The 12,620-nt window shown below is 44.4% G+C and overlaps 5 protein-coding genes and 1 non-coding gene across 9 annotated transcripts in view; 3 read left to right on the top strand and 3 right to left on the bottom strand.

Moving 5' to 3' along the window:
• LOC120451334 (eukaryotic translation initiation factor 4E type 2) overlaps positions 1 to 8,371 on the bottom strand; it is a 46,614-nt gene extending 38,243 nt beyond the window's left edge. The window contains exons 1-3 of one of the 4 annotated variants that reach the window (XM_039634911.1): positions 7,872 to 8,371; positions 6,205 to 6,664; positions 667 to 1,401 (exon numbers count right to left, since the gene is read on the bottom strand). In XM_039634911.1, coding sequence (XP_039490845.1) covers positions 1,153 to 1,401; positions 6,205 to 6,664; positions 7,872 to 7,909 — 747 coding nt within the window. In that variant the 5' untranslated portion in view covers positions 7,910 to 8,371 and the 3' untranslated portion in view covers positions 667 to 1,152. Of the gene's footprint in view, positions 1 to 666; positions 1,402 to 6,204; positions 6,665 to 7,871 lie in introns of those variants that run through there. The other 3 variants (XM_039634915.2, XM_039634912.2, XM_039634914.2) reach the window with 3 other exon arrangements.
• LOC120451333 (syntaxin-1A) lies at positions 1,271 to 5,176 on the bottom strand. Its single transcript, XM_039634910.2, has 2 exons — positions 2,984 to 5,176; positions 1,271 to 1,401 (listed from the first exon to the last, which is right to left on the bottom strand). The coding sequence occupies exons 1-2, from the start codon at positions 3,853 to 3,855 to the stop codon at positions 1,383 to 1,385; spliced, it is 891 nt and encodes a 296-aa protein (XP_039490844.1). The 5' UTR covers positions 3,856 to 5,176; the 3' UTR covers positions 1,271 to 1,382.
• LOC120451331 (UV excision repair protein RAD23 homolog B) lies at positions 6,724 to 7,766 on the top strand. Its single transcript, XM_039634909.2, has one exon. It carries the CDS (start codon positions 6,829 to 6,831, stop codon positions 7,720 to 7,722), a length of 894 nt encoding a protein of 297 aa, XP_039490843.1. The 5' UTR covers positions 6,724 to 6,828; the 3' UTR covers positions 7,723 to 7,766.
• A 285-nt stretch (positions 8,372 to 8,656) lies between the features above and the next one.
• Positions 8,657 to 9,343, top strand: LOC120451335 (ADP-ribosylation factor-like protein 6-interacting protein 4). The gene is made up of 2 exons (XM_039634916.2): positions 8,657 to 8,906; positions 8,987 to 9,343. Exons 1-2 carry the CDS (start codon positions 8,714 to 8,716, stop codon positions 9,226 to 9,228), a joined length of 435 nt encoding a protein of 144 aa, XP_039490850.1. The 5' UTR covers positions 8,657 to 8,713; the 3' UTR covers positions 9,229 to 9,343.
• On the bottom strand, positions 9,255 to 11,858 carry LOC120451330. Its single transcript, XM_039634907.2, has 3 exons — positions 10,155 to 11,858; positions 9,663 to 9,878; positions 9,255 to 9,604 (listed from the first exon to the last, which is right to left on the bottom strand). Exons 1-3 carry the CDS (start codon positions 11,760 to 11,762, stop codon positions 9,371 to 9,373), a joined length of 2,058 nt encoding a protein of 685 aa, XP_039490841.1. The 5' UTR covers positions 11,763 to 11,858; the 3' UTR covers positions 9,255 to 9,370.
• Positions 11,859 to 12,355: 497 nt separating this feature from the next.
• Trnal-uaa lies at positions 12,356 to 12,439 on the top strand. Its single transcript has one exon. It is a non-coding gene; the product is annotated as a tRNA-Leu (tRNA).
• The last annotated feature ends 181 nt before the right edge of the window (positions 12,440 to 12,620 follow it).

Below are 12,620 nucleotides of genomic sequence, written 5' to 3'. Positions count from 1 at the left end.
TTCCCATTTAGTTAAAGAGACTCTCTAGTAATTAAATAGTGTTTTTTAATGACAGCAAGATGAAAAGAGCCGAATGACAAATAGAAATTAAAGCGATTAGAACAAATGTAGCACAAAACTAGAAAAACTACTAAATAGAAGGCAATGACTATAAGATACTTTATATGGAGATATTTCTATGGAGATACAAGGCATACAACCAAATTCAAATTTATTTAACCAAGTGTTCCTGAAGGTTTATAAAAATATTGATTCAAAAAGGTTTTGAGAAAGATAAGTTGGAGCTGCGGAAACCCAATATACCCCATCTCATCTAGGGTATAAATGAGTTTCTTTTTTGTTTTGCTTCAGTCGTTTGCCAAGATCTTGTTTGGCCGATGCTTTATCGCTCCCTCTGTTTCGCACTCTTGAAACTCTCGAAATGTCGCAACACAAAGGGCACGAATTCATTATTAATAGAAAATGGGCGGAACTTCAAGGGGGCGGAGGATGGGGTGGCGATGGGGACTTTAAAGGAGATGGAAACGCGACCTTCGGCGATTTTTCAATGGTCGCGACAAGTCAGTCGCCAGGGGAAAACGTAAAAACGTAACGTAGAGAGAGTAATTGCGGGAATTGCCGATAAAAAGAATGCTAAATGTTGAATAATTATAGCGTATTACTCACCTCAGCGTGTGGGAATGGAGCATTGCAGCTGCTTTCGCGCTGGAAGCTGCGGGTCTGGAGCATTGGAACACTGGAGCACTGGAACTTCCAATATACATGAGGGCGTGGCAGGGCGGAGTCGCGTTTTTCGTTTATTTTTCATTTTTTTCGGGCATTTAGATTGCATTTCGTGGTCGAAATTAAATTGCAGTTTGATTGATTGACATAATACGAAGTTGTTACATTTTTCTTTTGATTTTTCTTTTCACTGAACGCGTTGTTAACTGGGTGTTTTCTTGCTGTTGTTGTTGCTGTTGTTTTGGTGGTGGTGGTGAAAACGTGCTGATTTTCGCTATTGCTGTTGTAATTGCAGTGTTGGCTTTTCATTTACTTTTTCATTCGTTGCTCGTTCAAAAGATCAAAAGGTGAATTAACGTATTGAATAAGAAATAAACGTGCTTGTAATGCAATGCAGCTCTGACATTTGCAGTTGGCAATTTCGTGTGTTCAAAACAGAAATCGACCAATTCGCGTGAGTTCGTTTGGTGCATTAACAAATTTGCATTTCCTACTTAGAAGCGAAAGCATTTCACAGTGTATCTTAATCACAATAGTTTTCAAAAACTCATACACATTGCGTTTATTGTAATTAGTAACTATAATGATTTTGCATTGTCTGAATTGTACTACAAAACGTGTGTAGATAATGCAGATTATAGGCCTTGATGGGGAGCATGCTACTTGGATGCTTGGATTCTATATGGTTTGTTCATTTTGTTTTTTTCATTTTTTATTTTTGCAGAATTGTGAGTGCAGAAGAGTTGATTGGTTTGATTTATTTGTTAAATTGGTTTTTACAGCCGCATGCCAGAGATATTTGGGTTATGTATATGGGTAGTATAGTTTTGAATTTGCATTCCGATTGTTAGTTATTGAGATGTGGGGCGGTGGGAGGAAAGAAAGGAAAAATAAATTAGGTTAATTCAGAAAGAAAAAATGTATTACAAACTGTGTGTGCTGTTCGGTGCGGTGTGTGTGAAATCATATATGAAATGAAATCATAGCTGACTGAAACCAAAATCCATTAAATTCTGTTAACTTTTCGGGCGATTACAAAACGGAAATCAACAAAACTAGTTTTTTCCGGTAAGCTAAGCAGCATAAAAACTTGTTCAATTGTTTGCGCAACAAAAGGGGCAAAAAAAGAAAAAACTGAATAATCAACTTTAAATTTAACTGTTTACCAATTAATTTGAAGCTGTCTATGTGTGTGAGTGTGATTGAATTGTTTACCCCTTTAAAGTCGGCATTCCATTAACTTCCTCAACTTATCATGTTTTCGTTTCGCATTATCATCTCCATTGAGAATGTCCGAGTTAGCTATTTATCTAGATTTATATTTGTATATATATATGCGCTGTGTTTGTATAATTTATATATTTCATATGCATTCAATAAATATGAACATGTTAAGTAAATAGCATTATAGTAAATAGTCAATATAGTTATTATATCGTATAGTAAACAATCTTTTTTTATAATAAATATTCAAAAGTGAACTAGAGATTTGTTGCATCTTTCTCATCTTCATCGGTGTGTGAGTGTGTGGGTGATGATGAGGCTACTTTGAGTGTGAGTTTTCAACAGGAGAACTAAACTAGCTAAACCAACAAAAACTAAATGCATTTTCAAAGTCGGAAAAACGAGTAAATCAACAAGATTTTCTTTCACTTTTCCCTGCAAAGCATTTGCAATGAGTGTCTTTCGTGTGTTTCAGTGGAGAAGTGAAAAAGTGTATCTTTCCATTTATTAGAATTCTCGTTTTGTTTTCTTTTTGCTTCGCATTATAACAATAATCAATAAAATTTCATGTTTTCTTTATTTGCAATTACGTGTCTTGTTGTTTTGTGTTTCAACTCTCTTCGCATTGGTTTTTATAACTCTTCAATTAGCAATTTGTTTACAAGTACTAAATATTCTGGTAGCTATAACTTGAGTTTCATGTGTATATAGGATAGACTCTGGGGACTTGAGACTCTTGCTTACTAACCATACATGTTTCTCTATATATTATAATAGCTATAATTGGTGTAATCGAGCCCTAATTTCGTGTGCATTTCTTTTTTTTTGTTCTATCGGGGGTTCACTGGTTGCGGTCTCTTACAGTTTAAGTTTCGATTTTGTCTTCTGCAATTTCTCTGGGTGGGTTGCGCAACATCCTATGTATATAGATCGGGTCTGGATGAGATATAGTATAATGTGTGTTTTGGGTGTGTGTGTGTGTGAAAAGTCTGTTTGGTGTGAATGTGGTGTGTAAGTAATTGCATTCGAGATTTACATGAAATAACTGCTAACATATGAGGCCGCTAAGATGCCCAGCACAGTGAGGCAGATCAGTATCATGATCTTCTTTCGTCGGGCTTTACTCTGGTACTTGAGCGCCTTCTTGGTGTCCTGAGTTGCCGTCTGCACATAGTCCATAGCGTGCTCCACATGGTACTCAATGCGATCGATCATCTCGCCCTGCGACTCCACCAGCATGGCCATGTCCATGAACATGTCGTGCAGCTCCTTAATGGATGTCTCCAGCTTCATGATGTCCTGGTGGCGAGCCTCAATGTCCGCCAGCGTCTGTTTGGCCTGCTGCGTCTCCATGATGATGCCCTGCGTGAACACAGACGAGTTGCCCTCCTCCAGCATCTTCTCCAGCTCATCGTCGTTGGTCGGTCGTCCGGTGATCTCCAGCTGACGCTGTATCCTTCCCTTGCAGCGCTCCCGGTAATCGGTCTGCGTGCGATTGTATTCGGTCATCACCTCGACGAATTTCCGTGACAACGTCGAGTGCTGCGTCTTCCGGATTCTCAGATCCGCCGACGACTTGTTCTGCTGCTCCTCCTGCTCGATATTCTGCTCGATGCCCTTGAGCTTGCCCCGAACGCGATTGGCATTCTTCTTGATGTCGGCCATCAGATCCTCCAGCTCTTGCTTGGTCTTCTCGTCCGTTTGCGGGGCGGACAGGATGGCCGAGTGCTTCTTCTTCACCTCCTCGACATTGTCCTGCACCTTGTCGATCATGCCGCGTATCTCCTCCACCTGGGCGAAGAAGTCGTCCATGTAGGAATCATGGCCATCCACATTGACGGCCACCTCCGTCTCCTCCTCGTCATCGGATTGGGCGGCATGGAGAGCGGCTAATCTGTCTTTAGTCATCTTTGTGTCGGGGTGTTATCCTGGTTTTTGAAGGGTGCGCGAGAAGGTTATTCTCGGTGTATTATTTGTTGCGTGAATTTGATTCTAGTTTCTGGGACTATCCTTGATTTCTGTGGAGTTTCTCAAATTTGTTGGATTTTGTATATATTGTTTTTTATGCTTCGTTGTTGTTATTTGGTTTTCTTTTTCTCTTTGCCAAGCTTTACGTAAGCCTTTGTTACGCGGTCTTCGCAGATTGCGTTTTTGCGATTAGCAGTTAAACGTTAAACACGCACACACATAAACCACACGTGTAAACGCGCGCGGAGTTTTTCCTTTTTCTTTTTTGCAGCCTTGCTTTTAACTTGTTTGCACGTTTTTCCACTTTTGCGAGAGACCTTTTATTGATTTTCCGCTTTTGGCTGGCAGCTCTCTCTTTTCTCGGTTTACTTGTAGTGTATAATTATAACTTAACTGGCACTTTGGCTGGCGTTTTGGTTAATATTATTATGGTTTTTTTTCGTGTGTGTGGTGTTATTTCGCTCACAAGAGAGACGGAGAGAGAGGCAAAGAGAGCGCGTGTTGCGGGCGGCGGCAGCGACGTTGACTGCGGCAGAGCACCTCTTCAATGCCAGCAGCTAAAAAGCTAAAGCTGCTGCTGAATTAATTTTTTCTTTTTTATGTTTTTTTTTCTTCTTTTTATTTATGACTCACACTGGTACTATATAATTTTAATCTTTTGCCTGTTGTATTTGTTTGTTTCACTTTCGCACAAGCACACGCACGGACACACACACACAAACACGGACGCAGCAGTGGCGATAAACGATTTTCGGCAGTGGGAGAGGCTACCGAAAATCTCTTAAAATGGGCAAAAAAATCGATTTCTGCGCAAAGCTCCAATTCTGCCGTCTGCTTTTGCTGCTGCTTCTTCGTCTTTCTCTGCTTTAGCTTCTCTGCTGCTTCTTCTTCTTATTCGCGGGGGGGTGTTACGGTGGGCGTTATTTGTTCTTTCTCTCTCCTTTTCGCTTGCGTTTTATTTTCGTTTGTTGCGTACGCGTCGTCGGCGCCGATTCAGTGTATGTGTTGGAGAGGGACGCACGACCACCTCTCACGGTCTCTCGCTCTCGCACACTGGCTGACTGGGGTGCACGATTTGTTGTTGTCGCCAATTGTTTCACACGCACATTTGTTTGTTGTTATCTTACGAAATGGTGTTGACAATATTTTTCTTGATTTTTTCACAAAAAACCCAATATTGTTTCCCGGCGGCTAACAGATTTTTTTGTGTTTCCGATGCGAGCCGAAATGAAACGCAGCACCTCGCGCGGGCAAACAATTTTCGAGTGTGACCGTGCGGCAACTACCAGAATATACCTTCCGGTTGCAATGATTTCCTTCACGATATACTGTTTGGAGTGGCCAAAAATACCAGATTGAAAAAGGACTAAGCTGGGACTCAAACCAATTCAGCACTGAGAATCGGGAACATTTTCTTTCTCTCAATTTCTCTTGATTCGCGAATCAAGTGTATATGTGTGGGTGTATTTGGATGTGGAATTTAAAGGAGAGCGGTATATTATTAATTTCGGTATTTTATATGATAACTTGAAGACATTAATGTGTAAGCCTTTTACTTTTGATTGTAAATAAAAACTGCAAATGGTTTCTCTCTTCTCTTTTGCTCGGCATTTTCGTGTTTTCACTTTTGCTGTCAACAGCCGCGAAGAGGCCAGCAAAACGCGTAATGAAATGTCCTAAAAATGCCGGCACATTAGTTTCATTACGTCAGTACCACACAACAGCAACAACAATCAGCACGGGTTTGTTTGTGGATCCCATTCGAAATGAGAAACGTCATGCGCGAGAATTTTTATGAATGAAACGCGACCGGCACTTTTGTTTAAGCGAATCGCGACCTGAAAAGGAACTGGGGAATAGGCCGCAAAAATGCAGTAATACATATATATATACGCGGCATTTATAATAAAATATAAAAATTAAGTAATACGTAGGGCAGTGAACCGCTGCGAAACGTTGCCCAACACTGGTCCTCTTCGAGCAACATTTAAAAATTCACTTTGTTTAGAGAGAAATTTTAAGTTACAAATTATGTTTTCAATTCTAATATCACATTATAGCTTAGAAACAAATAATTATTACAATTTCTAACGCATTTGATTTTATCAGGGAATAAAATGTAAAAACAATCAGTAACTGTCTATACTTTAAGGAAATCCAGTATTGTTTGAAAGTAACATTAATAAATAAATATTTTCCTGAAGATAATAAAATACCACTAGGTCTTAAGGTATTCCGGCATGGTTTCCCCAAACAAGGCATAATATACATAGGATCTTAGGAACTCACCGGATATTTCGTCTGTAGCACGATTCCGCATATTTCGTCGCCGACGAGAAACTGCTCCCCAAGCATCGCCATACAAACGTTCTCCCAGGCCCGCTCGATCTTGTTCTTGCGCAGCCGTATCACCCACTGGCCGCCCTTGCTGTTCGCCGGGTCCTCCCACATCGGTTTGATGCCCTGCTTGAAGAGGCTGAGCTCCCGGTAGGGCTTCAGGGCGGTGGGCCGGATGAGGTGCGAGTAGAGCGACCACCACTGCTGCACGCTGGCGCACCGTCCGACCACGTGCAGCGATTTGCTGTAGTCGGCGGCCGCCCGTTGCGTACCCTTGCGAGAGAACCAGAGGCAGTATGTGTGCTGCAGCCGGTTCTCGCCGGGACCCACCTCCAGTGGCGGGAGCTTCTCCACGTCTATCTCGTTCTCCACATCGCTGTCGTCGCTGTCGACGAGATCTGGCCAGTTTTTCCTGAAACGTGCGTACATGACACACGAAAGATACGGATTTTGATTAGTATGTCAAGGGTTGGATATCAAATTCGACTAAGGGTTCACCAGATGACACTACCGCCGCACCTTCACATTTCAATCACTAACTATCACAGCAAAATTTAATTCAACAATATAAAAGCGATGAAGCTGTCCATACGGATGCTGGACCAACGCACAATCACCTTGGAGATGAACGAAACGGAGGATGTGAGGACTCTAAAGCAGAGATTGAGCAATTTGCCCGAAGTCGCCTTGCCCCCGGAGAACGTTCAGCTAATATACAGTGGTCGCATTATGGAGGATGCCATGCCCCTCAGTGAATATCGCATAGTCGAGGGCAGGATCATTGTGTTGATGGGTAAGAAGAAGGTTAATGAGAGCCCGCCAGTGGAGCAGGTTTCCCCGCCATCACCGTTGGCCGCTGGCCCAATTGCAATGCGCACGCAGGATGTAACGCCTTCTATTGCTTCTAACGAGCAGTTGGTGCGCGAACTCATGTCCATGGGATATGGCGAACAGGATGTACGCTCAGCTCTCCGGGCCAGCTTTAATCATCCGGAAAGGGCTATAGAGTATCTGATTAATGGGATTCCTCAGGAGGCTTCTCCCCAGCAGGAATTAGCGGAAATCCCGAGCGGACAGTCAACTGAAGAGCTGCAGCATCTGATGGCGGATCCTCGCTTGACCCGAATGCGTGAAATGATTCGTGAGAATCCAGAGCTGATGCAGCTAATCATGGAAAGATTGTCCGAAACCGACCCGGCTGCTTTTGAAGCTGTTCAGCACGACCAGGAGGGGTTCATGAGCATGCTTTCAGGTGCTGCCGGTAGTGCTGGCGGCTCCAGTCACAATCCGGATGAGGGAGAACACTTTCAAGTTGCCTTGAGCGCCGAAGAAGCCGCCGCCGTAGAGCGACTGGAGGCACTGGGTTTCGAACGTGTCATGGCCGTCCAGGCCTACCTGGCCTGCGACAAGGACGAGCAGCTGGCCGCCGAGGTACTGTTCCGCGAGTCGGAGGAGGATCGGAATGAATAAAGCGACTGGGCGCACGTAAATGCAGCCAGAACATAACCTAACAATTGGCCAAGTAAAAAAGATGATGCTGGCCCAGTTTTTGTTGCTGGCAGGGATTGTGGTTGTGGGTGGCAGGCGGTGCGCGTGGGTGGTGGAGGTGCTCCACTTACGACTCATACTGCTTGTTGGCTACTTTCTCCATGCTCATCCTGGCAATTATGATCCTGACTGGTAGCGGCTACTGGTGATCTTCTGCTGACTGTTTGGCTGTTCCTGCGGCGCTGCTCCAACCTTTGGAACGAGAACCTGTGGATCCGGGTAGTTGCACTACTAGATTCTTTATGCTACTATTTCTTCTGGCGCAATTCTTCTTTTGCTCCTTGGCTGCGCGAGTGTGTTTGTGTGACTGTGTTTGTGTGTGTGCAAATGGGTTTTTGGTGGATTCTCTTGTGGGCGATTTTTTTGGGGCCGCCGCTTTTTGGGGGAGCGGTTCGCTACGGGTCCGCCGCTCTCTCTGGTAAACAATCGTATTTCCTGTGCCTTATCCTTTTCGGTTTCCAGTGGGTTTGCGTATTTTTTGGCCGTTTAGTTTTGGTTCGCTCGACTTCAGTTTGACGTTTCTTTTTGTACACAACACAACATGCGTCTGATTAGGTTCCACTTGATGTCCACATTCCACGCGGCGCTGTCAAAATCGACTAGTGTTGTAGGTCGATGAGGAATTTCGGCATTAGCCAACACTGCAAATTGTGCAGTCACATACCGTAGTACAGAAGGTATATCAGTTTATTATTTTTATTTAATTAATTGTCCTTATTCATTATAGTTTATAATAATATGAATAATTACATTAAATTATGCCCAAAAATATACAAACACTTTATAATACTTGCATCATACAAACCGCAAACAGAACATACCCCACAGCTAATAACAGGGTATCCCAGTATTGAATTTTTGCTGTCATTCTTAAAAAATTAGTTTGTTTACGTTCATTTGCTAGCCGTTTAAAATGGGAAAAAGTGAGAAAAAATCCAAGAAAAAGCACAAGGAGAAGCGCAGGGAACACAAGGAAAAGCACAAGTCCAAGAAATCCAAGAAACACAGTCGGAAAAAGGAGGAATCCCCGCCGATATCTTCACCAACACCAATACAACCCGAAAGTAGCAACCAGGAGGAGGAGGAGGACTTTGCCATACCAATAGGTCCGTAAGAGCCCCCCTGTATATATTTATTATTCAGTATATGGTTTGCTGAACACTCTGAACCCACCCCAAAACCCAAGCACTGATGAATAGCAAATCGCATGCACCGGAAACTCCAGAGGAATACCAGCGCCGTCAGAGCCAGATCCGCAGAGAGGTGGACCCGGTAACGGGTCGCGTCCGGCTCATCAAGGGCGACAGTGAGGTTCTGGAAGAGATTGTGACCAAGGAGCGCCACATGGAGATCAATAAGAAGGCCACCCGCGGCGATGGAGAGTTCTACGAAGCCAGATCTCTGGATGCTGCCAAGCGTCGCAAATAACAAAATACCAAAAAATGCAATATAACTTAAGCTATTTCATGTCTTGTAGTAATAATTAATAACTGTCAGTTTAATTAAACAAAGGGCTAGCTAGCGACTATATGTACACGCGAAATCCGTGGAAATTTCTTTGGTGGCGCAGCTAGTACAACTGATGGAAGAAGGTCGTGCTGCCGTCCTGCCAGGCGGGATCATCGCTGACCTTCGCCCTGCACATTGGACAGGTTTGTTCGCGCTTGAACCAGGTCTGGACGCACTCATCACAGAAAATGTGGCCGCACTCCAGCACAGTGGGTGTGTTGAAGGCGTCATGGCAGATTGGACACAGAGCACCCGCGGCATCCAGCTCGTCTTTTGTCGGCGGTCGCTCAGAGTCCTTTAATAAATATGTATTAACAATGGGCACACAACATCCGTGTCGCAGACATTCTTACAATATTTTTTCTGAAGGTCACAATCGCTTTCTTAAGCGACTTGCCACGCTCCACCAGCTCGAATATCTTGGCACCCAGGTACAGTGCGGAAAACAGTCCTCCGGAGACCACCTCTAGGCCGGAGTAGGACTCGTAGAGAAACAGGAACCACTGGGTAATGGGGGTCATCGCCCGGTAGAACTGCGAGGTGTACTCAACCAACACATAAAGTCGAGCCTGAAATGCCAAAGTAAAATATGTGTTATTAAAGAATTACACAGAATGTAAACGTAAATGTATATTAAGAATGGGAGTTTCCATTTATGGATGAGCTTTACTTTAGATTACCTTTTTACATGACTCATGCTTGACGAGAAATTACGACTTATTTGAATTGACCAGTAGTGATATTATTTATGGAGCATTATTAAAGTTTACATTATGAATGGATTTCATTAATCTACGTTATTATTGAGTGTTTGATTGTATTTTCTGTGCAAAAGCATTACTCACCCGCACTTTGAGTCGCATCAAGTTGTGCGGCAGCATGGTAATTATCAGCTTGACCAGCATTGTCAGCAGTTTGATAATGAGATCGCTCACAGCAATGTAGTAGAGCAACATGCCCAGGGGAATCACGTTCAGGGATTTGTACGTATCCGTGTACATGGTGCCCTTGGCGGGCTCCGATGATGTTGTGGGGCTGTCGCCCTCGGAGCTTGTGTGAAAAGGCAGCGCTGTGACCTCTATGAAAACGGATTTCCTGGGCGGTGGCACAATCAGACCAAAGGGATCCGGCGGCGCAGTGGCCAGAAATAGACGCACTGCGACAACCACGGCAATAAGGCAAGCATCCCTCACCATCACGGGGTAGTTCTTCTGAGCTAGACGGGCCACCTGATTGCGTACTGATCGGTTAACATTGTACATCACAGTCTGCAGCACCAGAAGATCCACAATGCCCAGCAAGTGGTCGTGTAAAAACTTGATAAACAGTATAAAGATAAGCGGCAGATAGCGTACAAAATGGCTGAGGATTTGAACGACCATGTCATCCGAGATGAAATGTTCGTCCTCTGGATGGTTCTCTGCGGGCTCTGGTGGATTGCCACCTCCTCCTCCTCCTCCACCACCTCCGTTCTCCCCGTTGCCATCGCTTTCGTCAAGGTCTTGGCTCTCATTTGGTTCACGTTCGTCGAAGGCCGCCGGAGTGCTGTTTAGTCCTATGACGCTGGCATTGTGCCGACCTCCGTTAAGGCTGTGATTGTGTCGCATCTCACCCTCACGCAGGGAGATACTTCTGCCCATGGCTCCAGCTCCGCTGGCACCAGATCCTGCCGCAACTCGCCCGTATCGCAGGGGACTGACTGGCTCAGGCAGCGATGGCTGCTGCTGGCCGAGCAGTATGTGCGAGTTGTCTACGGGATTGGCGGCTGGCTGAGGTCCTGGTGCCGTGGAAGCTGCAGCGTTTGCAGGTGGATATCTAAAATTGGAATGTGTGATGAAGGACCGCAGTGCCTCCGTCGACGGAGCAGTTGATAGCGAAAATACATCGTTAAGGTTGACACGCCAAAAGCCCATTTGCCGAACACCTGCCGCAGCGCCAGGCGATGCACCTGGTCCACCTGCTGCTCCGGCGCTGGAAGGCTCCTCGAGACTGCCGCCGGTATTGGCGCCCATGCTACGGGACTGCTGCAGACGACGGTTCATCTGCGTGGTCACACGTATCGGGGAACTGCTGTTGCTGGCTGGCGTGTACGATCGCTGACGAGCCAGAAATGTGGATAGAATGTTACCGTGACGCACATTACCACCGCTGAGGCTGCTGCTCCGCGCCGTGGGAACGTGGTGGTGCTCTAAGTTTATGCTGGTGTTGGTTGATACCCCGGCGACGCCGCCTCCTCCTCCTCCGACGCCACCTGCAGAGGTCACCGACGATGATGAGGCAGGCAGCAGGAAGTCGTGCTCCGCCGTGGTCGAGTCATTGTCGTCGCTCTCGATGTTGATGGACACACCCGTCGATCCACCGCCTTCCTGGGGCCCAGTGCCTCCTCCTCCTGCTCCTCCACCACGATAGGGATCCTTGGGGCTGTTGTTCATTGTTCCACATCCAATCACCATTGATTGGAGCTGGTCTTTTTTCACTTAGAACACCAAAACGACTTCCAAAGTCGCTCGCATTTTGCCTCCGCTGTCAGCTGGTCACACCAAATTCTCGCTCAAAATGAACGCGGTGAAAATCGAATTCCAAATTATTTATACACTTCTAACTATCGTGCATTCAAAAAACACGATTTTTATCATGTTTTAACCTTCAAAAACAAAACAAACTCTAGAATGAAATAGTTTGTAAAAACAATTGGACATACGGTCACACTTTGGGGTGGAACATGTGTGGAATGTGGATTTATAAAAACAAACTGAGCTACTTATTGAACTTAAATTTTTCCATGGAGGTAGGGGTAACCTGTATTTTGGAGAGGGGTTAAAAATTTGATTGGTGACGATGGCCATTAAATCCCATAAATATTGCTCATCAGAAATAATGTCTATGAATTGGTAATTTTGTTGCTCCTTATAGTTAATTAACGCTCATTTGTTATTTGTTGTAATGTAAATATAGTTCTTACGTAATTATTATAATTAAATAAATTGTAATCCCTCCTCTCAGCGAGCAAAAGATTTATGGTACTTTTTGACAACAAGTTCCCTCAGCCAGGTTGGCCGAGCGGTCTAAGGCGCCAGATTTAAGCTCTGGTTCTCGAGAGAGAGCGTGGGTTCGAACCCCACACCTGGCAATAAGAAAGTTTGTTTTTTTTTTAATAATATTTTTTTAATATAATAGAATATATAGAATAGAAAATATAATAGAAATGGCTTAAAAGTGTTAGCTTAGCAAAAAAATGCAGGTGGACATGAGTAAGCACGGGAATGCTGTTATCTTTATGAGGGAAAATTTCAGTGATAACAGAACAATTT

This window comes from Drosophila santomea, chromosome 3R, assembly GCF_016746245.2.
Source record: "Drosophila santomea strain STO CAGO 1482 chromosome 3R, Prin_Dsan_1.1, whole genome shotgun sequence".
In the NCBI taxonomy this organism is placed as follows: Eukaryota; Metazoa; Arthropoda; class Insecta; order Diptera; family Drosophilidae; genus Drosophila; species Drosophila santomea.
The sequence above is the reverse complement of the archived record's forward strand: the minus strand, read 5'-3'. Positions and strand labels throughout refer to the sequence as shown.

What these genes read in the sequence shown, in the direction of transcription:
- LOC120451333 (XM_039634910.2), bottom strand. Translation starts at nt 3,855, where the DNA reads ATGACTAAAGACAGATTAGCCGCTCTCCATGCCGCCCAATCCGATGAC.
- LOC120451331 (XM_039634909.2), top strand. Translation starts at nt 6,829, where the DNA reads ATGAAGCTGTCCATACGGATGCTGGACCAACGCACAATCACCTTGGAG.
- LOC120451335 (XM_039634916.2), top strand. Translation starts at nt 8,714, where the DNA reads ATGGGAAAAAGTGAGAAAAAATCCAAGAAAAAGCACAAGGAGAAGCGC. An exon ending in GGACTTTGCCATACCAATAG is followed by an intron (nt 8,907 to 8,986) that starts GTCCGTAAGAGC and finishes CCAAAACCCAAG; the next exon opens with CACTGATGAATAGCAAATCG.
- LOC120451330 (XM_039634907.2), bottom strand. Translation starts at nt 11,762, where the DNA reads ATGGTGATTGGATGTGGAACAATGAACAACAGCCCCAAGGATCCCTAT. An exon ending in TGATGCGACTCAAAGTGCGG is followed by an intron (nt 9,879 to 10,154) that starts GTGAGTAATGCT and finishes TTGGCATTTCAG; the next exon opens with GCTCGACTTTATGTGTTGGT. An exon ending in TGACCTTCAGAAAAAATATT is followed by an intron (nt 9,605 to 9,662) that starts GTAAGAATGTCT and finishes TATTTATTAAAG; the next exon opens with GACTCTGAGCGACCGCCGAC.